At 43.3% G+C, this 23,282-nt stretch overlaps 2 protein-coding genes across 6 annotated transcripts in view; one reads left to right on the plus strand and one right to left on the minus strand.

Annotated features, from left to right (window-relative positions):
* Positions 1-23,282, minus strand: part of cmtm6 (CKLF-like MARVEL transmembrane domain containing 6) — a 55,404-nt gene that overhangs the window by 22,138 nt on the left and 9,984 nt on the right. Inside the window, exon 1 of one of the 5 annotated variants that reach the window (XM_061818823.1) lies at positions 16,994-17,021. The exons of the other annotated variants lie outside the window; for them this stretch is intronic. Within the exon in view, the coding sequence (XP_061674807.1) occupies positions 16,994-17,006 (13 nt within the window). The 5' untranslated portion in view covers positions 17,007-17,021. Of the gene's footprint in view, positions 1-16,993; positions 17,022-23,282 lie in introns of those variants that run through there. 5 annotated transcript variants of the gene reach the window in all.
* cpne4a (copine IVa) lies at positions 330-23,213 on the plus strand. Its single transcript, XM_061818828.1, has 14 exons — positions 330-1,196; positions 2,789-3,136; positions 3,314-3,388; positions 4,936-5,019; positions 5,109-5,198; positions 8,270-8,368; positions 12,066-12,152; positions 13,187-13,246; positions 15,948-16,081; positions 16,705-16,759; positions 17,071-17,122; positions 18,094-18,227; positions 19,705-19,941; positions 20,454-23,213. Exons 1-14 carry the CDS (start codon positions 1,023-1,025, stop codon positions 20,583-20,585), a joined length of 1,761 nt encoding a protein of 586 aa, XP_061674812.1. The 5' UTR covers positions 330-1,022; the 3' UTR covers positions 20,586-23,213.

Raw genomic sequence — 23,282 nt, forward strand, 5'->3', positions numbered from 1 at the left:
CTACTGTAACAAATATTAACATTTGGTGTTCAAATACTTATTTTGCAGCTGTATCACACAAAAAAAAATCATACATTGGAATTTCTGGATTTTTCTTTTAAGATTATCTCTCTCACAGTGGACATGCACCTACGATTTACATTTCAGACCACTCCATGATTTCTAAGTGAGAGAACTTGCAATATGGCAGCGGGTTCAAATACTTAGTTTCTTCATTGTGTGTGTATATATATATATATATATATATATATATATATATATATATTATATATATATATATATATAAATGCAGTGCCTACGATACATTGAGCGAAACCTGAGCTGCGGTGCGGCAGGAAGTTGGCAACGGAGGATGATGACTTCCTGCACAGCGTCTGCTTACACACGTTTGTGTAAAGCTCCCACACACTAACACACCCAAACTCAAACTCACACACACACTTAGATGCACCCAAACGTACACTTATTAGCAGACACTAACAAACCCTGACACATAAACACACTAACACGCACTAGTAAACACTGACATACACAAACATTCATCAATGCGCACACACTCAGTTACAACTATACATACTCGCACGCACTAAGACGCAGTCATACACTCTAATATGCACATACGCACACTAGCACTTACACATACTCACACACTAAAATGCACACTCATACACGTTCTAGCATGTACACTCTATTACACATTCATACACACTAACAAACTAACACGCATGTACTTATGACGCATTTTTAACACACTCTCATGCATTTTAACACACACAAATGCAAATGCACGCACACTAACATACGTGTTAATCCCCACACTCCTACACACACAAAAATACACACTGATACAAACTGACACACGCTAACACACACATGGACACAAATACAATGGCGCACGCACACACTAACACATTTGCACACACACTTAACATGCACACATATGCACACCCACGCCCACGGGGCGATCATTTACATTTTTTGTATTTTTCGCCGCGCAGTTTTGCTGTCCGGCCGCGGCCGCCATGATGAGCGACATCTACGATTCGGCGTGCGACTCGTTGGGTCTGCTGGAGTCGCCGTGCCTGACCAAAGTGGAGCTGAGGCTGACGTGTAAAGGGATCAGCGACCGCGACGCCCTGTCCAAGCCCGACCCGTGTGTGGTGCTCAACATGAAGTCCCACGGACAGTGGATGGAAGTGCGTCACCACAGCAACCGCATCGCGCGTGCACTTGCGTGCTTACTTGTGAATATTTTTAGCTGCCTATTATTATTATTTTTTTTAAATTTGTTTTCACTTTTTCTCGAGTTGCATTTTGACTTGTTCTTCACTTTTTTTATTTTTTTTGCATAGTTTTTGACACGGTTTTGACTCGATTTTGACTGTGTTGTGCCTTGTTTTAGACGGGTTCTGCCATGTTATTTACTTGACTTTGACATGTTTAAAACGATTGGTTTTGTATTGATTGTGTGTTTCTTGTTAGAATGAGAACATCTTATCAAAATGAGAAAATTTCTCGTTATAAAGGGAAAGGTTCCTATGGAACGTATTATGGAGCCCCCGCCCCCCAAAAAAAAGGAAGATGCTTCTTGTTAGGACAAGAAATGTTCTTGTTGTAATGAGAAACTTTCTCTTTCAAACGAAACCAAGACATTTACATGTTTGTATTTTCCCCACGTAGACTTCTTGTCTTTACAGCTGCCATGATCCCCAACATCTCATTACGAGAGTGAAGCGCCTTAGAGAAGAGATAGCGAGGGTGGATGACTTCAAATACTTGGGGTCAACAATCCAGAGCAATTGAGAATGTGGTTAGGAAGTAAAGAAACAGGGTCCAAGCGGGGTGGAACAGTTGGCAGAAGGCGTCTGGTGTTTTATGTGACAGAAGAGGCACCGCTAGGATGAAGGGCAAAGTCAATAAAAACAGTGGTGAGGCCAGCCATGATGTACGGATTAGAAACGGTGGCGCTGAAGAAACAACAGGAAGAAGAACTGGAGGTAGCAAAAATGAAGATTCTGAGTTTCTCGCTTGGATAGGGTTAGAAATGAGCTCATTAGAGATACAGCCAAAGTTGGATGTTTTGGAGACGAGGTTCGAGAGAGCAGACTTCGATGGTTTGGACATGTCCAGAGGCGAGAGAGAGGGTAGATGGTAGAAAGGATGGAGCTGCCAGGCAAAAGAGCGAGAGGAAGACCAAAGAAAAGGTTGATGGATGTTGTGAGGGAAGACACAAGGACAGTGGGTGTTAGAGAGGAGGATGCACGAGATAGCCTTGGATGGAAAAAGATGACACGCTCTGGCGACCCCTAATCGGGACAAGCCGAAAGGAAAAGAAGATATTGATGTTTTTTTGGTTTTTTTTTTTAACCTGAATTTGTGCTGGTTTTTGACTACGTTGTTCTTGATGGTTTTTATTTCACATGTTTCTTGCCATCACTCTTTCCTTTTATGAATTTTTTTAACTCATTTTTTGACATTATCTTTATACTTTATCTTGATTTGCTTCTTGTGATTTTTACTTTTTTTTTTTTTACTTGATTTCTGACTAGGTTTTTACTTGCTTCCTAACTTGGTTCTTGTCTTGTTTTTTTTGACTTGTTTTTAACCTGTTACTTAATTTGCTTGTTGTTATTTTTGTCTTGGACTACTTTTTATTTTATTTTTCAACAAGGCTCAAGCACTCTCTTGACCCCAGCGAGAATCAGAAAATGGACGGATGGATGGATGGATGTTTTTTTCCCCATCTTCTACTTGTTGTTTCACACCAGAATTTTTTGTGGCCCTACAGGTGGACCGCACGGAGGTGATGCGCAGCTGCGTCAACCCGTCCTACTCCAAGGTCTTCACGCTGGACTTTTACTTTGAAGAGGTGCAGCGTTTGCGCTTTGAGCTGTACGACATCAACAACAGCAACTACAACGGCCTGAAGGACGCCGACTTCCTGGGCGCCGTGGAGTGCACGCTGGGACAGGTAGCCCGGTCGGCCCCTCGCTCGCGTCGGGTGACCTGTGCTGGCACGACAAACGCTAACGCTGACGCTAATGTTTGTGGCGTGCGCTTCCAGATCATCTCTCAGAGGAAACTGTCCAAAGCTCTGCTGAGGCCGGGAGGCAACGTGGGGAAAACCATCATCACGGTGAATCTCCTCTCATTTAACGGCACGCAACAATAAAAAACAGCAATAGCTGATAAATATGATCAAGAATAAGTTGATGATGAAGTTGATAATTATGGGTAGCAGCTTGTCCCCACCGTGTTTCACACTTGCCATCGTTGCTACATAATGAGCGCCTCATCCCGGGTGTGCGTTCAGATCACAGCAGAAGAGCTGACGGGAAATGATGACTACATCGAGCTTTCCTTCAGCGCCAGAAAGCTGGATGACAAGGTGATTACGCGCGCATTTAAAAGCGCAAACAGGTACACACACAAACACACACGCAAGCATGCATAAATATACACACATACCCATACACAAACAAACAAACTAGAGGGCAGACAAGGACATAATTCAGGATTACACACAACTGAAACAACTCGCATGAATACATTTGTTTTCTCATACATACAACTGAAATGATCTCATATATACATACATACATACCGTTTTCTTTGCCGCTTATCCGCACAAGGGGCGGGGGTAGTGCTGGAGCCTATCCCAGCTGTCAATGGACAGTAGGCGGGGTACACCCTGAGCAGGTTGCCAGCCAATCGCAGGGCACATCGAGACAAACAGCCGCACTCACAATCACACCTAGGGGCAATTTTGAGTGTCCAATTAATGTTGCATGTTTTTGGGGATGTGGGAGGAAACCGCCTTAGGCGTTGGCCTCACAGTTCAGAGGTTCAATCCTGGACCCCCCTGTGTGGAGTTTGGATGTTCCCCGTGCTTGCGTGGGTTTTCTCTAGGCACTCCAGTTTTCCTCCCACATCCCAAAAGCATGCAACAGTAATTGGACACTCTAAATTGCCCCGAGGTGTGATTGTGAGTACGGCTCTTTGTCTCTATATGTGCACTGCCATTGGCTGGCAACCAGTTCAGGGTGTACTCTACCCCGCCTCCTGCCCGTTGACAGCTGGGATAGGCTCCGGCACTCTCCGCAACCCTCGTGAGGATAAGCGGCAAAGAAAATGGATGGATGGATTAATTGGACACTCTAAAAATTGCCCCTAGTGTGATTGTGAGTGCGGCTGTTTGTCTCGATGTGCCCAGCGAGTGACTAGCAACCAGTTCAGGGTGTACCATGCCTCCTGTCCATTGACAGCTGGGATAGGCTCCAGCACTCCCCGCGACTCTTGTGAGGATAAGCGGCAAAGAAAATGGATGGATGGATGGATTAATTGGACACTCTAAAAATTGCCCCTAGGTGTGATTGTGAGTGCGGCTGTTTACCTCTATGTGCCCCGTGATTGACTAACAACCATTTCAGGGTGTACCCTGCCTCCTGCCCGTTGACAGCTGGGATAGGCTCCAGCACTCTACGTGACCCTTGTGAGGATAAGCGGCAAAGAAAATGGATGGATGGATGGATGGATACATATTATTGCATGACAGCAACAAAGCAGACTAAAATTGTCTATCTCACACTACACTACTACATACGCCTGTGACGGTCTCACTTTTTTTTTCCCCCAGTGACACACATAATTGAAACGCTCTCATATGAAAATGAAATGCTCTCACAGGCACAGTGAATTATTATTTGAATATAAAAACTGAAACCCTCGCACACGACTTAACCATCCCACACCCATTTCGTTTTTGTGTGCATGCATTCAGGACCAACACTGTTCAGTATCAACACACACACACGCAGATACAACACACACAAAATTACATTATTATATTAAGCATAATTGTGGTAAGTAAAAAGTCACAGAACAAGCACACACCTGCAATAATGTTTGATGTCTGTGCGTGTGTGTGTATCATAGGACTTTTTCAGCAAGTCCGACCCGTTCCTGGAGATCTATCGTCTGAACGAGGATGCCACGCTGCAGCTGGTCTACAGGACGGAGGCAGGAAGTCACGTGAACGCACACACGTCACATGCAATGTACACGTTATATCTGTCATGCTGTTGTGTGTTTTGTGTTGCTTTTATCAGACGGTGATGAACAACTTGAACCCTGTGTGGAAGACGTTCAAAGTTTCCCTCAACTCGCTCTGCAACGGGGACCATCAGCGCAAGTTGCAGGTACACACACGGTTCACGTGGTGACATCATCACGTGTGATGCGTGCTGTCATTGCTGTGACTCGCTGAGGCATTGTGGGAAATTTCCCCAAAAATGTAATCAAGTGTTTTATAATCGCTCGTGTCTTGCAAACAACAAACGCTTGAATGAATCTCTAGTGGTGTTTGTGCGGTTGTCATGGATACGCTTGCGTTTATTTTTAGCTTTTTTGCTAATGGAGAGCCGATGGATGGAGTGTGCGAAAAAGTGAAAGTGGCCAAATTTGACGTTTGAAGACAGTCGAGCAGATTAGAAGGGGGGGGGGACGAAAGAGAAGGCGAGTGTGTACGCCGGCTAATTGCCTCACTTGATGTCCTCGTCACACTGACAGCTCGTTAACACGCGACCGGCGCTCACGTACACAAACGGGAACTTGCTTTTCACAGTTCCTTCTTTCTTTCTGTTTCTTCCATCATTTCTTTTTTTCCTTCATTCATTCCAATCTTAATTCCTTTCTTATTTTATTTGTCCTTCCTTCTTTACTTTTCTCCTTCCTTCCTTCCTTCCTTCCTTCATCCTATCTTTCCATCTGTTTCTTGGCTTTCTTTCCATTGTTTATTTGTTCCTTCCATTTCCTTCCTTCATTGGTTTCCTTACTTCTATCTTACATTTTCCTTGCTTCCTTCTTTTGAGCCTGTTCTTCCTTCCTTCCTTCCTTCCTTCCTTCCTTCCTTCCTTCCTTCCTTCATCCTATCTTCTCATCTGTTCCTTGGCTTTCTTTCCTTTATTTGTTCTTTCCTTCTATTTCCTTCCTTCATTGGTTTCCTTACTTCCATCTTACATCTTCCTCGCTTCCTTCTTTTCAGCCTGTTCTTCCTTCCTTCATCCTATCTTTCCATCTGTTTCTTGCCTTTCATTCCTTTGTTTATTTGTTCCTTCCCTCTATTTCCTTCCTTCATTGCTTCCTTACTTCCATCTTCCTCGCTTCCGTCTTTTCAGCCGGTTCTTCCTTCCATCCTTCCTTTCCTTTGCTCTATCCTTTTTTTTACTTCTTTCAATTTGTCCTGCCTTCATTTCTTCCTTTTTCCATATTTGTTTCCAACCTTCATTTTTGTCCTTCTTGTTGTTTTAGCCAAGTACGACAGTTGTTATTCCGTATCAAGGTCCAGCCACATCGGACGGGGAGCTCCACAGATGTTCCACCGTCAGCGTGGTCGTTTTTTGAGCACAGCTGAAGAAATGATGCCTATCTGGGTGGGGGGGGGGGGGGGGGACGTCACACAATGGCCATTTATCGAGGGTGTTTTTGTCGAGTCAATGCTGATAAGTTGTTTGAGCTTGTGATACCAGCCCAAATGGAGTTGCGATAGCGTCGATCTCACGGGCCTCGGGAGTTGTCTTTCGGATTTGGCGACTGAAGGCAGGCAGCCGCCCAACACAATGTTTTGTTTGTGGCCGCCGATTCCGTCGGTTACGGCGGTTTGATGGGTCACCGAGAGGCTGCGCTGTTAGTCCACTGCATCGAAGGACGGCCGATGAATGTGCTGCTCGATATCTCGGCCGATTTTGCGCAACGCTCAGGGGGACGCTTTTTGCCTTGTCATCTCGTGATTAGGATGTCCGGCGAGGTAGCACTGAAGCGCGTATTGTTGCGTGAGCATCAGATTGTGCTCGCGTAACCGGAAGGAGTTTCGACTCAGCGTGTAGGTGGCGGTTTGGAGCTGCCTGGAGGGAGTCCCAGTGAGTTGGCTTCAGGTTGGGAGTCCACACGGGCGCCGCGTAGTTCAGGATCGATCATCGATCTTTCTGTCCTTCATTCTGCCCATCATTTTTCCTTCCATTGTTTGCTTCATTCCTTCCTTCTGTTTTTTTTACTCACTTCCATTGTTTTCTTTGCAACTTTTCCTTCTTCCAGATTTTTTTCCTTCACTTCCTTGCTGCTCTTACTCATCCTGTCCTTTTTTCTTTCTCTCCTTCTTTGTTCCCCCTTTTCCCTGGTTTCTGTCCTTCATTCCTCCTTCCCTTATTTATTTCCTACCTTCTTTTGGTTCCTTCCTTCTGCTCTTTCTTTCATCATTCCTTCTTGCCTAAATTTGCTCCCTTTCCTTTCTTTGCTCTTTACCATTTCCTTTTTTTCTTTGCTTCCTTTCTCATTTCATTCAGTTCCTTCTTTCTTTAAATTTGTCCTTCCTTCTTTCCTATTCTCCTTCCTTCCTTTTCATCCTATGTTTCCATCTGGTTCTTGGATCTCTTTCCTTTGTATATTTGTTTTTTCCTTCTCTTTCCTTCCTTCATTGGTTTACTTACATTTATCTTACATCTTCCTTGCTTCCTTCTTTTCACCCTTTTCTTCCTGCCTTTCTTGCTTTCTTTCCTTCCTTTGTTCTGTACTTTTTAACTTATTTCTCATTTTTTTACTTATTTTCATTTGTCCTTCCTTCATTTCTTCCTTTTTCCATATTTGCTTCCTACCTTCCTTGTTGTTCTTCATTCTGCCCATCATTTTTCTTACTTTGTTTGCATCATTCCTTCCTTCTTTCTGTTTTTCACTCATTTCCATTCTTTGCAACTATTACTTCACTTCCTTGCTGCTGCTACTCATTCTGTCCTTTCCTCTCTCTCTCTCCTTCTTTTGTTCCCCCTTTTCCCTGCTTTCTGTCCTTCATTCCTCCCTCCCATCTTTATTTCCTACCTTCTTTTGGTTCCTTCCTTCTTGCCAAAATTTGCTCCCTTTCCTTACTTTGTTCCATACCTTTTCCTTCTTTTCTTTGCTTCCTTTTTGATTTCATTGACTTCTTGCCTTCTTTCAATTTGTCCTTCCTTCCGTTTTTTCTTTTTGTTTTTGCCTCCTTCCTTTTTGAGTGTTTTTACACGCACATACCAACACACGCAGACATGCACTCCTCATTTCAATGGCTGGTGTGGCCCTGATGACATATTTCTTCTCCATTTACTCATCAATGAAGCGCAGTCAAAACGACAAAAACGCAGCTGCTAACCCAACGCTAATCTGCTAATAATGATGAATGAGATTCTAATTTAATTAAGTTGTGTGCGTGTGTGTGCCTTTCCTTGCATGTGTGGCCACTCAGTGCACGGTGTGGGACTGGGACTCAAACGGGAAACACGACTACATTGGAGAGTTTGAGGCCACATTCCAAGAGATGCGGGGTGCCATTGACGGACGACAGGTAAACCAAATCACTCACACCCACAAATAGCTTAACCTCAACTTTAAGACAACGCTAGACGACAATGATTCTTAGAGCGACGCGAACTCCCTCATGTGGGACTTGAAACAATCACCACAGTAGACAGAATTGAACTTTTAAGTTATGGATATTTGCATTTCATCTTTTGAAACATTTATTTAGGTCCAGTTTTATCCAACACTTGCTTTTCTATTATTTACATTTTATGCAATGTTAAAGAGTGTTAATAAATTTTTTCTCCGTATTTTATCCATAAAATAATGTTGACATTCACGTACAGGTGGTGTGCGTGCATTTAAGCATCAGACGTGATGAGCGAGCAAAGCGAAGTCCAGACGTTAACGCATGAAGAAGAGCAGATGTTTTCAGTCTCTCCAGAAGATAGGGGAATTGCTCTGAGTCTTGGGGGGGGGTCGTTTGTTCAGAACTTCTGGTGCTCCATGAAAGACAAAAAAAAAAAATTCAAAAAAGCTCCAGAAGGAGGCCAAAAATCCCAGCGAGTCCAAAGCGTGAAAACTTGTGATCCCTCTTCAACTTGAGCTGCAGAAGTAATTTAACGGCTCAGCGAGCCTCATAGTGACACACCGACAACTACACACAACTACCCGCTGACAACTACACAACAGCAGGCCACGAGAGGCTCGGAGGCCATAAGACTAAGAGGCTATGATGCTCGGAGGCTACAAGACCATTAGATTATGAAACAATGAGGCCGCGATATCATGAAGCTAAGACACTACGAGACCGTGATACTATGATAACAATGCTGTGAGACCAGGAAAGACTATGAGGACATCTTGAGGATATGACACGATTATATCATGAGATGATGGTGGTGCTCATGAGACCATGAGATTATGATACCATGAGACTATGGCACTGTGATGGGATGGATGTGATCAAGAAACCATGAGACCACAAGGCAACGAGAGATGAAAGTATCATACCACAAGACCATGAAAATATGTTCCCATGAGGCTGTGTTTATCAAGTTATAACACAACGAGACTATGTTGCTATGACATCATGAGACTTTGAAATGATCTGACGATGAGGTCAGATTTTGACCCACGAAATAATGTTAACATGAGGCTAAGAGACGAGACCACAAGACTCCTGCAAGTTTTTGATCTGTATTCCTTTTGATGTGTGTGAATGAGAGGGGTGGAGGGGGAAGAGTGAGGCTACAGGGAGAAGAGATAGCAAGGGTGGATGACTTCAAATATTTAGGGTAAATAATCCAGAGGAATGGTGAGTGTGGTAAGGAAGTGAAGGAACGGGTCCTAGCTGGTTGGAACAGCTGGCGGAAGGTGTCTGGTGTTCTATGTGACAGAAGAGTCTCTGCTAGGATGAAGGGCAAAGTTTACAAATCAGTGGTGATGCGGTACGGATTAGAGACCGTGGCACTGAAGAAAATAGGAAGCAGAACTTGAGGTGGCAGAAATTAAGACGTTGAGGTTCTCGCTTGGGGTGAACAGGTTAGATAGGATCAGAAACGAGCTCATTAGAGGGACACCCAAAGTTGAATGTTTCGGAGACAAGGTTCGAGAGAGCAGATTTCGATGGTTTGGACATGTCCAGAGGCGAGAGAGTCAGTATATTGGTAGAAGGGTGCTGAGGATGGAGCTACCAGGCAAAAGACCAAGAGGAAGACCAAAGAGAAGTTTGATGGATATTGTGAGGGAAGACACAAGGGCAGTTGGGGTTAGAGAGAAAGATGCAGCAGATAGGCTAAGATGGAAAAAGAGACAAGCCGAGAGGAAAAGGAGAAGATTCCTTTTGATGGTAGCTAACCTGTCTGTAATGTTGAGTGCTAATGGCACGTGGCAAGAGGCTAAAGATCTCAAATGTTGCTCAACTTGCGAAACCTGAGCCGCTAATTGAAGCTTGCAGAGAGAGACAGGAAGTGCCAATTAGCAATACCCGGCCTTTAAAGATGTGCGTGCACAAAACACACACAAAGATGTTCGGCAGACAGGAGGGAAGTAGATGCTAATTAAAGCTCTAATGGACATGAAGACAAAATGACCAAAAGGTAACACCCCAATCACTCAAAATAAGCTCACTCGTTAGATTGTAGCTACACCGAGTCTTTGTCATGGATATGACCTAGTAGATATGAAAACACCCCTTTTGAGCTGCATGATTACAGCAACGCTAAGGGGCAGCGGTAATGCGTTGGCCTCGCAGTTCTGAGGACCGGGGTTCAAATCCTGGCTCCGCCTGTACGGAGGTTGCACGTTCTCCCCGTGCCTGTGTGGGTTTAAATGTTTGGGTTTGTAAGTAGTGACATCGTTCTCAAGCTGGACATTTCCGCAACTCATTCTTCTTTCTTCACTAACTTTCTTTTCCTCTTCCTGCTACTCCTCCTTCTCCCCCACATCTTTCTCATCAGTGTTCTCCTCCTTCTACTCTTCTTTTGCTTCTCATTCTCCTCTTCTGTCTTCTTTCTCTTCTAATCTTCTCTCCTCCTTTCCTTCCTTCCTTTAACTTCCTCCTCCTGCTCTTCTTCCCCCATCTCCCCTTCCACCTTTTTCTCTTGACCCTTCTCCTGTCTTCCTATCTGCTCTTCCTTATACCCCTTCTCTTCCTTCTTTTCTTCTTCCTTCTCTGTCCTCCTCTCCACCCTTTTCCAGCCATCCTCCTACGACTCTTCATTAACTTCCTCCTCCCTTTTCCCTAGTCTTTGTCTACCTCCACCTCTTCCCCATCCCGTTCTTTTTCCTCCTCATTCTTCTCCTCTTCTGTCTTCTTTCTCTTCTAATCTTCTCTCCTCCTTTCCTTCCTTCCTTTAACTTCCTCCTCCTGCTCTTCTTCCTCCATCTCCCTTTCCACCTTTTCCTCCTCACCCTTCTCCTCTGTCTTCCTATTATCTGCTCCTCCTTATACCACTTCTCTTCCTTCTCTTCTTCTTCCATCTCTGTTCTCCTCTCCACCCTCTTCCAGCCATCCTCCTATTACTCTTCCTTAACTTCCTCCTCCTTTTTCCCTAGTCTTTGTCTACCTCCACCTCTTCCCCATCCCCTGTTCTTTTTCCACCTCATTCTCCTCCTCTTCTGTCTTCTTTGTCTTCTAATCTTCTCTCCTCCTTTTCTTCCTTCCTTTAACTTCCTCCTCCTGCTCTTCTTCCTCCATCTCCCCTTCTCTTCCTTCTCTTCTTCTTCCTTCTCTGGCCTCCTCTCCACCCTCTTCCAGCCATCCTCCTCCTACTCATCCTTAACTTCCTCCTCCTATTTCCCAAGTCTTTGTCTACCTCCACCTCTTCCCCACCCCGTTCTTTTTCCTCCTCCTTTACTCTTCATCCTCCATCTCTTCCTCCTCCCTTTGCTCTTCTTTCTCCTCCCTGTCACCTTCCTCTTCCTCCCTGTTCTTCCTCCTCTTCAATTGTTAATTTGCTGGCTTTCTTCCTCCTCCTCTTTTTCTATTGTTAATTTGTTGGCCCCATCCCTTCTTCATTCCCCCCGCTCCTCCTCCTCACGGCGCATAGTGGCTCAGTGACAGACGTGTTAGTGACAGACAATGATGACCGCACATTACATCAAAACCTCACAAAACACAATGCTGGACACAAAATGCACACACACGCAAACACACACAGACACACACACAGAAATAATGAGCATTCAGCTGGAAGCGGGAGCTTTTATTTCAGGTTTGTGTGTGTGTGTGTGTGTAGGTGCAGTGGCCGTGCATAAACTCCAAATACAAAGTGAAGAAGAAGAGTTACAAGAACTCCGGCATCGTCATCCTCAACCAGTGCAAGGTCAGCACTCTCCCGCCTCTTCTTCTTCTTCATCCCCATCTTCCTCCCCTCCCCGTATATATGTCTTCCCTCGCCAAACGTCAGACGAGCGTTAGCCGCCTAACGCGACCCTACGTTGTCGCTCGGCGTGAACGTGAGCTCGAATGTTTGCCGGTCCAAGCAGGCAGGTGACGAATGAGGCAGCGCCGTGTGGGCCAAGCCAAAAGACAGAATAGGAGCACCCTTAACCAGGCCAACAACAAATCCATCAGGGATTTTTTTATACGTAGTGGACTTCCATAGATGAATAAAAAAAAATCCATATAGTGTAGGTGTTATTTGGATTTTATACTGTATGGGAAGAGGGAATGACTGAATGATTGCAAACGCAGCTTTGCCAATCATTCACTCACAATAGGAGATTTCAGGACTGTTGAGTCTTTTCCTTCTTTTCACCCCTTCCTTATTTCTTCTCTGCTTTCCTTTCTTTCTCTCATCCCTCCTTTTGTCCTTTCCTTCTGTCATTCCTCAATCACTCCATTTTTACTTCTTCCCTTCTCTGTTTATTTCCTTCTGCCTTTCTCATCAGTGTCTTTCCTTCTTTTCTTTAACCCTTCCTTTGTTGCTTCCACTGTTCTTTTCATCACTCTTTCACAAGTCCCATCCTCTTTTTGTTCAATCCTTTGTTGTATTATTCTCTTCTTTTCTCAGTTCTTTCTTCTTTTTCTTTCTTTCTTTCTTTCTTTCTTGTCACCACAGTCAGGAGGGCGGCGCCCCCACATGAGTACCACCAGGACTGAATGGTGCTCCGTATTGCCATTGTTATCCTTCTTGGTCATAAAATGAACATAAAAGTGACATTCAGAGAGGTCAGAAATCATTTGAATATAGCACGGGTGGGTGGGGGAGATCCTCAAAGATCAGAACATATGCGCGCGTGACGTGGCGTGCGCGTGAATCGTGCACATCCTTACCAAACGAGTTCACGGATGGATGAATTGCATGCCGAAAGTTTTTCCATTCGATAATTGTATTCTTTTTTTCTTTGTTTGCAGATTATCAAGATGCATTCCTTCCTGGATTACATCATGGGGGGCTGCCAGATCCAATTTACTGTGAGTACACACACACACACACACACACACACACACAGACACATACATAGACACACACCACAAGTCACATCCAGGTCAGTGTCCTGCTTCTTATTCCATCAAGAGGAAACGGCTCCAGGGTTCTCAGAGTGGTCCTGATGATGTTTCCATGGCAACGGTAACCAAGGCAACACCAGCCCGCCGCCCCGGTGTCCCACTTAACGACCACCACAGACCCCGGCTGTGGTTGCACCGGTGCCATCGTATGATCAAGTTTGGACGATACTCAGTCTAACACCATGGCAACGCAATAAACAGGAAGTGCCAAAGGTGGAATTCAGTTCGCTGATTGGCTGAGGGGGAAGGCATTTCCAAATAAACCAGGAAGCAATTTGAAAACAATGGACAGTAGGGTTCAACCAGGATCTTCATCATCAAGCTCCACCCATAGACAATTCACAGGTCCAATGTCAAAGGTGACACATCACAAGTCACCTCACAGGTCACACGTCTCATACCCTGTCTTCTTCCTCTTTTCCTTTCGGCTTGTCCCGATTAGGGGTCACCACACCGTGTCATCTTTTTCCATCTACGCCTATCTCGTGTATCTTCCTCTCTAACACCCACAGTGTTCATGTCCTCTGTCACAACATCCATCAATCTTGTCTTTGGTCTTCCTCTCGCTCTTTTGCCTGGCAGTTCCATCCTTTCTAGCATCTACCCTCTCTCGCCTCTGGACATGTCCAAACCATCGAAGTCTGCTCTCTCTAACCTTGTCTCCAAAACATCCAACTTTGGCTGGGGTTAGGGTTAGGGGTGAGCTCATTTCTGATCCTATCCAACCTGGTCACTCCGAGCGAGAACCTCAACATCTTCATTTCTGCCACCTCCAGTTCAGCTTCCTGTTGTTTCTTCAGTGCCACCGTCTCTAATCCGTACATCATGGCCGGCCTCACCACTGTTTTACAAACTTTGCCCTTCATCCTAGCGGAGACTCTTCTCAGACACCTTCCGCCAACTGTTCCAATCCACTTGGAACCTGTTTCTAAACTTCCTAACCACACTCTCCAAATCTTCTGTATTGTTGACCCCAAGTCAACAATTTGTAACCATGTGTTACAGATTAAAATGTTAAGGCTGCCGCATACTGAGCGATATGTCCGAAACTTACTGAACTGTCACACAGTGCAACGAGACTGGCAACTATTTTCATGAGTGGCTGATCCGGCAGCCATTAGTTTTACCGGCATTCAAAATCATAACAATGTTGCAGATTAGTCAATAAAAGTGCACATTGGCTTTGACTCACACAAAAAATACATTTCCGAGTTTTAAGCAACAGAAAGACAGAATGCCCCCCCCAAACTTATAAAAATAGTCCCATGCATTAAGTATCAAATATTGCACTTTACAATAAAATGTCAAAAAAATGTATAAATTGTAATTTGCTTGGGGATTTGGAAAAAACAAAAGAGCGAGAAGCTTGTAGCTAAGATGTGTATATTTAAGTGAATGGGAACCATCTCGTCTCTTTTAAAATATCCACACTTTAGCTTTTATTATCACCCAACTCCATTCTCCTTAGCAACCTGGGTTTAGGTTGCTTTGATGCTATCTTTTCATGGTTTAATAAATGTGATAAAGCCATTGTACGCACTGTTCAGGGAATCAATAATATCGAATAGCTCGAGGCGTCGGCAACTGTCAATTTTTCACAACGATCGGGTCCATTCAGGTTGAAGGGCATCGCGCAGTGTACAGCAGCCTTTACACATCACGTCACACGTCATGATGCACATACCACATCATGTGTCACACATTACATATTGCTAGCGTAAACCATCACTTTTCAGGAAAACAAAGAAAAAAACAGCAGTAAGATACAGTGCCTTGTGAAAGTATTCAGCGCCCTTTGAAGTTTTCACCCTTTCGCCACATTTCAGGCTTGAAACATAAAGATATTAAATCAGAATGGCTTTCTTCTTGCCACTCTTCCATAAAGGCCAGATTTGAGCAGTGTACGACGAATTGTCGTCCTCTGGACAGACTGTCCCACGTCAGCTGTAGATCTCTGCAGTTAATCCAGAGTGATCATGGGCCTCTTGGCTGCATTTCTGATCAGTCTTCTCCTTGTTCGAGGTGAAAGTTTAGAGCGACAGCTGGGTCTTGGCAGATTTGCAGTGGTCTGATACTGCTTCCATTTCGATATGATTTCTCACACAGTGCTCTTTGAGATGTTTAAAGGTTGAGAAATCTTTTTGTATCCAAATCCGGCTTTGAATTTCCCCACAACGGTATCTCGGACCTGCATGGTGTGTTCCTTGGTTTTCGTGATGCTCTCTGCACTTTAAACAGAACCCTGAGACTATCACAGACCAGGTGCATTTATACGGAGACTTGATTACACAGGTGGATTCTATTTATCATCATCAGCCAACATTGGGAACATTCCGACATCCTCACTGAACTTCTGGAGTGAGTTTGCTGCACTGAAAGTAAAAGGGCTGAATAATATTGCACGCCCCACTTTTCAGTTTTTAAATTTTGTTCCACTTCACGGTTGTGTCCCACTTGTTGATTCTTGACCAAAAAAAAAATATTTTATATCTTTATGTTTGAAGCCTGAAACGTGGCGAAAGGTTGAAAAGTTTAAGGGGGCCGAATACTTTCACAAGGCACTGAATGTAGACTTTATATTGTCGTATTGTCTCATTGGCTACAGGTGGCCATCGACTTCACGGCGTCCAATGGTGACCCACGCAACAGCTGCTCCCTGCACTACATCCACCCGTACCGACCCAACGAGTACCTCAAGGCGCTCGTCGCCGTGGGAGAGATCTGCCAGGACTATGACAGGTACCGTGGGCGTCAACCAATCACACCTGGAAGGTGACCTACCATCAGAGCTTGTTAAAGGGGAAATCCATTTTTTTGCATTAACAATGTATCCAATAGGTCATGTAATATGTACTCTATCTTGACAATGTGATGATAAATCCTCTCTCAATTAATAGTGTTTTGAGAAGATTTGACCGTCTTCCCGATCAACCGATTCTGCTATTACTTCATCAGATGAGGATAAATCCGAGAAATCAGCGCTGGGCATAAATGGTGTCCCATGTAAATGTAATCGAGCCTTTGTTGCGGCACGGTACACGTCACATCTGCGCACGTAGGTCATGTGACTCGCGAAAATGGCAGCGCCCCTGAAAATTCCTAGTTGTCGATAAAAATCTTCTCAAAACACGATTAAATGAGAGAGGATTTAACATCACGTTGTCAAAATTGAGTACATATTACATGACCAATTGGATACATCATTAATGCAAACCAGTCGATTTCCCATTTTAAAGTAGACTCATGTGATGTTCCACGTCACTTGTGCGCGTCAGCAAAAAGGACGCTATCGTGTCGCTTTTCCTGAATGAGTTCTGATGGCGGCCAATCACAGCGCTTGTTATGTTTTTCTTGGGTTTCAGTGACAAAATGTTCCCGGCGTTCGGCTTTGGTGCTCGCATCCCTCCCGACTACAAGGTATATTTAAAGTCCGCTAGCTTCATCGTAACACATGATACGAAAAGTAATAGACAGGCTACCAAAATTAAACACAGATCTTACTATAATTACTGTATGCCTTCAAACAATCGCTGCTTTAACACACTGAACAGCAACACATTCAAGCAGAGTATACAACAATACTCACATGCAAATATTCTCTCTAAAGAGAAACGTAAAAACATGAAAAAGTAATGATGACGTTTTTTTTACCCAAACCAGACATCAAAGACGCTTCCCGTCCATCCAATCACCTTACTTCTCCTCTACCGCCTCTTCCTTCCCTCCAGGTCTCCCATGACTTTGCGGTGAATTTTAACGAGGAGAACCCCGAGTGTGCAGGTAAGTGCTTTGAAGTTCCCTCACTCACTTACAAAAAGAGAAAAATGAAAAAAAAATGAACACAATAAAATATGGACACAGAATATTGCACATTGAGGATGATATGAGAAGCACGAGCAGTATGATAACTGTACGATAAGGAGAGAGATGAGGAGGAAGATGGTAATGATGCTGAGAATATTTACAGTATAATGAGAATAAAAAATATCCAATTATTAAATATGACGTCCTAATGACAATGATAATGGAGTCATAACAATAAAGATATTGGTGATTACAAGATTGAGGATGATGATTGTTGGTCCTTTTTTTTTAATTAATTTAGCGCCTCAGCAAAATGCGCTTGTCAGCGCTGTCGCTAAGCTAACAGTTAACAGCGTCGTGCTGCTAAAGGTCAAGTGCTGAGTCGCTAATTAAGACTCAGCAAGCGTTCCCTCGGCGACCGCTCCCTTACATCAGCGATGCCCCACGGCATCCTGGGACATCGACCGCCTCAATCTCACTTAAATTGACCCCTAATACAGGACGCACGACCTTTTGCGTCATTATTATTTCACAAAATTTGTGCTGGGGACGAGTGAGATGAGGCTGTGAGCAATCGATGGAACATCTTATATGCTTCTCACGGGACGAACGAGAAGAGTATGCTTCTCATGAGTTTTGCATGTGCTTCTTTTGCATCTCTCAAAAGCTTTTCATGTCTTTTTCATCTGCTTCACACGAACGTTTCATTTCCTTTCGTTCCACGTGCTTCTAATGCGCTTGTCATGTATTTCACATGTACCTCTTGTGTACTTCTCAGGCGCTACTCGGGTTCCTCACATTGTCCTCATGAACTCTTTAGTGGGCTTCTTGTGGGCTTTTCGGGTACTTTTAATGTACTTCTTTATCTCGTGTGCTTGTCATGTACTTCCCAAGTCCTTCTTGTGTGCTTCTCATGTTTTTCTCATGTGGTTCTCGTCTTCCTTCAGGCATCCAGGGCGTGGTGGAGGCCTACCAGGCCTGCCTTCCAAAACTTCAACTCTATGGACCTACCAACATTGCTCCCATCATACACAAAGTGGCCAACTCCGCCTCGCAGGAGGTTCACACCAAAGAGGCCATGGTAGAGAGCAACGCTGCTAACTTATTAGCCAACACATCTTTTAATGTGTATTTTTACCACTCCCACGCGCTTCAAACATACCATAACTTCTCGAGTGTAATGCGCCCTGAAGTAAAATGCGCACCCCAAAGTTGACCTAAAAAAAAAAAAAAAAAATCAACAAAACCCTTCTACCAATGTACAATGCGCACCACCAATTTGCTGCGACCCATATGCTCAAAATATTAGGAATGAGCTGTATTTAGATTTTGTTAGGTTTGTACTTATATTGTTTTTCAAAAAACTGTTCTTACAGCAATCATTAATAATAATGTGCATGTGCTGATGTAGTGGTAATATAATATCGGGACAGGCCACAGGACACGCTTGTCCTGGTCCCTGCAATTGTCAGAACAGAATCCCTCAACCAACTAAAATAAATGCTCAATGATGGCACAACAATTTATTAATACTGTTAACACATATTTCAGTCTTAAAAATATAAACTCTTTAACATTGTTTATTAAACACTGCATTAAATATTTGTGCATAAAAAGTTGGTGCAGTACATCCACTACATTACACATCCTTGGCCAAGCCTTCAAAAGAAGCATTATGACTCATCTCCAATCTGAAAAAGATCCACAGTAACTTTATTTGGTGCATCGCTGTGGAACTCATCATTGAGGACTTGAAATATTTTTTTAATCCCAAGAGTTTGGGTTGCGCAGCGCAACCTCTCCCCCTCCATTCGGCTCCAATCCGTTGCATAAAGATTCAAACACTATGGCGTCAGGTGGCTATCAAAACAACGTGAGCTCAAACTATGTAGAAACGAGCGTAATGGGCACATTTTTTTTAAAAAAATTGAGCATTTCAATTGTGTGCGCGCTTTCCCGTTTTTCCCCATGACACTCGTATTACATAGTTTGAGCTCACGTTGTTTGGATACCCACCTGAAGCCATTGAGGTGAGCTATCGTTGTTTCGGACTGCGGCGCTACTTCCGGGTTGCCGGCGTTATCAGCAGAAATGATGACATGTTTCTTTTAAAAGCAGCTGCACATCTAGCCGTTGTAATCGACGTTTTTTCGTCTTAGTTTAAGTTCAAACAAACTCACGGACAGTCATTTCTGATCTTTGGTGCAGTAGGAACAAGCATGCTACGCTAACAATCATAAAATGCAAGCTCCCGGAGGAGCTCTGAGAGCTCAGGTTGGGGGCGCAGATTATCGTAATATGTATAAATATGTAACATAAGACATTGAATATCATATTGAAATGTACCTGCATACGACTATACAATGTGATTGTATTTTTAATTTTTCATCCATACTTAAATATAATGAGCTCTATTAACTCCGAAAATATTTTTGGAAAAATTTGCGCATTATTTTTGAGAAATTACGCTATTTAAACTCATGAAAAGGCACGTTTTAAAAATATATCAAATACAAAAAAGTGACTTTACTCTGTTGTGTCGTGCGTCTCTGATCTAGCAATACTTCATCCTTTTGATCCTGACGGACGGCGTGATCACGGACATGGCGGACACGCGCGAGGCCATCGTTCAGGCATCGCACCTGCCCATGTCCGTCATCATCGTGGGCGTCGGGAACGCAGACTTTGGAGACATGCAGATGCTGGACGGGGACGACGGGATCCTCAGGTCGCCCAGAGGAGAACCCGTACTCAGAGACATCGTACAGTTTGTGCCCTTCAGAAACTTCAAGCATGTGAGTGTCACATGATAAAGATTAGAATGATGATGATGACGATGATGATGGAAATGATGACCACAAGGAAAATGACGGAGATGTGAAGGACGTTGACAATGAATGGAAATGTTGAGGATGAGGAAAAAAATAATGAGGGCAATGATAAGAACGTCCACTCAAGGATATTTTTGCTTTTATTTGCTGACTGTGTTGGGGGAAAAAAAAAACTTTCTCAAGTAAAAATTATTACATTGAAAATTTGTCCCTTAAAATAAGTGAAAAAGTGCTGCCAACGGAATTGGTATAATTTGACTACATTAGATGAGATGCCCAAAATCTTGTCGCTTTCTCTTTTTGGCTTGCAGAAAATTGTGAAAAAAGATCTTTTCACTAGAAACACGATTTGTGTTATTACAGTGTACTCGACTTCTTTTTGCCATCATCAGTCATGATAGACCCAACTTTGAGAGTAAACAATAATAATCGTCAAGTTTGTTTGCCTGTCTTGCGGTTTTGTTTTCTGCCCCCAGGCATCGCCGGCAGCGCTGGCCAAGAGCGTTTTAGCCGAGGTTCCAAACCAGGTGGTGGACTACTACAACAGCAAAGGCATCAAGCCCAAAGTGGCAAGTCAGTACCATACCTCCAGAACCTTTGGACCTTGAGGGGGTTGAGTCACCGCCTCCAACAAGTTCGGCCCATAACAGAAAAGCACAACTTGTTTTTTTTTTTGTGTTTTGACGCGAATATTCATCAACCATAGTTTGTTTTGTTTACATGTGTAGTGTCCACATTGGGAGCACGCGATTGATTAGCTAGCGTGTTATCTTAACTAGCACTTAGTCGCATATTGTAGCAGCCCCTCGTTGTGTTGGACAAGTGTTAGCACATTCTTTCAACACTTTGAATAACTAGAGCAACTTTTAGCGTCTTTTCACTTGAATAATATATACATACACATCCACGTACACAAGACTACCAATAATAACTGTTAATGACCCTAACTTGCAGTTTTGACTGCTGACAACCGCTAACGATTGCTAATGACAGCTAACAACCACTAATGACTACTGATGATCACTAGTGGCTGCTAAGAAATGCTAACTAATGATTTGTAGGAGCTACTAAACAGTAACACCCGTTAACGACTACCAGTAATAGCTAACGACGACTAAGCACTACTGATACTGCATACGTACTACTATTTTTGGGTGTATGGTGAGAGATAACTACTGGTAATCGGGTAAAAAAAAAAATCACTGCTATTGACCACTATCAACTGCTACTGATCCCTAACAACAACCACTAGGTAATGTACAACTAGTAGTAACAGCTAATGACTGCTAAAACCAGCTAGTAACCGCAAAGAACTGCGAAGAACCACTAACGACCACGAGTGAGTGATAGACAACAGAGGCTTCTCATCTAAGCATCTTCTCTTGAATGACCACTGGTGACCGGTAAGGAATGCTAACTATCGCTATTGACTGGTAGAAACCATCAATACCCGCTATCAACCTCTAATTATTACAATGTCTCACAGTTCTTAGACTAAGGACCATTAATAGCAGTTATTACACGTGCTTATCTTCTCACTAATAACTGCTAATGGCCTCTAACGACTGCTAATAACTACCAGTGCACACACTCATTGGAGCATTTACTTGTCAGATCAATCCTGACAACAGCGAACAACTGCTAATGGTCTATACTGACTGCTTACTACTACTAGTGTCTGCTAAGGAAGACGAATGACCACTAATGACTCGTAACAATTTAAGACAACTCGTAGCAATTTAACACCTTATTGTGACTGCTAATGACCACTGGTGACTGGTAAACACCACAAATTACTGCTAACAATTGGTAAGCACAACTTGACACCTTTTAATGACCACTAGAGACCATTAAGGACTGCAAGGGTTCACAGTTTGTGCTTTATGCATAAGCGGATGCTAGCAAGCTGTAAGCATCTGTCATGCATGCCAGGTAGAGAAAAGTTTTGCACTGTGAGCGTGCACGTTGTTGACGTGTTGTCTGGAAGTTTAGTGCACGTGATTTACAAGCCCACAGTTTGTTTTTGGACGTTTATGGTAACTTACAGTAGCTCGCAGCATCAGTGAGTCGTGCATGAGATTGTGCGGTTTTGCATGGCATATCTACTAGCATGCTAGGTCAAAACATGCAGTATCGTATTCACATTTAATGAAATATCTCCTAGCGTGTTATTATGTAACATCTGCTTGCGTGCTATGTCAAAACATATCCACTAGCATTTTATGTGATGTGTACTAGGATGGTATGACATAACATTGACTAGCATAGCTCTAAACAAATCCGTTAGCATTTATAGAATGTGTGCTAATGCAGTTTTGATGTAACATCTGCGAGAATGCTATGTCAAAATATCTAGTGTGTTTTGACCTAACAGTGCGCTGCATCAAAACATCCGCTCGAATTTTATGATGTAATGTTTTGCTAGTGTCCTGTATCAAAATATATGCGCGAGAATTATATGATGTTAAATTCTGGTAGCATTCTTAGTTAAAACATTTTTCCCAGCATTTTAAGTCGAGAAATGGCTAACGTGATGTCTCAATATATCTGCTAGTGTTTTATGACGTAATTTCTGCTAGCATGCAAGGTCAAAACAACTTAGCTAGCATTTTACGTGATAAAAATGTCTGACAACATGTTATGATTATTATTGGATGTTTTGAAAGCATCCTAGGACAAAACATAATCTACTGGCATTCTATAAAATATCTCCTAGCATGTTATGACATAACATCTTGTTGTGTGCTATGCCAAAACACATCAGCCAGCATTTTATAACATAACTAACATGTTGCTGGTAAGCGATGTCAAAATATCGGCTAGCACTTTTGATGATGAAAAATGCGTAGTTATGATGTAACATACTGTATGTTTGAGCATTTATGCTAGCATTTTCGGGTGTGACTTTTTTATGCTAACACGTTATGTTACATATGCTATCATGCTAGGTCAAAACATCTGCTAGCATTCTATGCATTTCATGAGCAGTTTACTAGAATACTACAATGTAACATGTCTGCTAGCAAAGTCGTTTGCTAGCTTGACAAGCATAGACTCCGAAGCACAATTTCCTTATTTTACAAAATAGTTATGTTTCCATGGAAACAGTCTGTGTTTCCCTCTGATATGTTTGGATCTTTTGTCTTCCTAGTGGCCATTTTGAAGCCTCTCGTCTTCGCTGACGTGTAATGTTTGATACAAGACGGCGGACGGGTCACATGACCTAATGACAGCAATTAAACTTTTATTACCATCAAAATCGGCGTTTGTGTCTCACTGAAATCGTGCTTCTTAGCAGGCCTTCT

The sequence above is a fragment of the Syngnathoides biaculeatus genome, chromosome 5 (genome assembly GCF_019802595.1).
Source record: "Syngnathoides biaculeatus isolate LvHL_M chromosome 5, ASM1980259v1, whole genome shotgun sequence".
In the NCBI taxonomy this organism is placed as follows: Eukaryota; Metazoa; Chordata; class Actinopteri; order Syngnathiformes; family Syngnathidae; genus Syngnathoides; species Syngnathoides biaculeatus.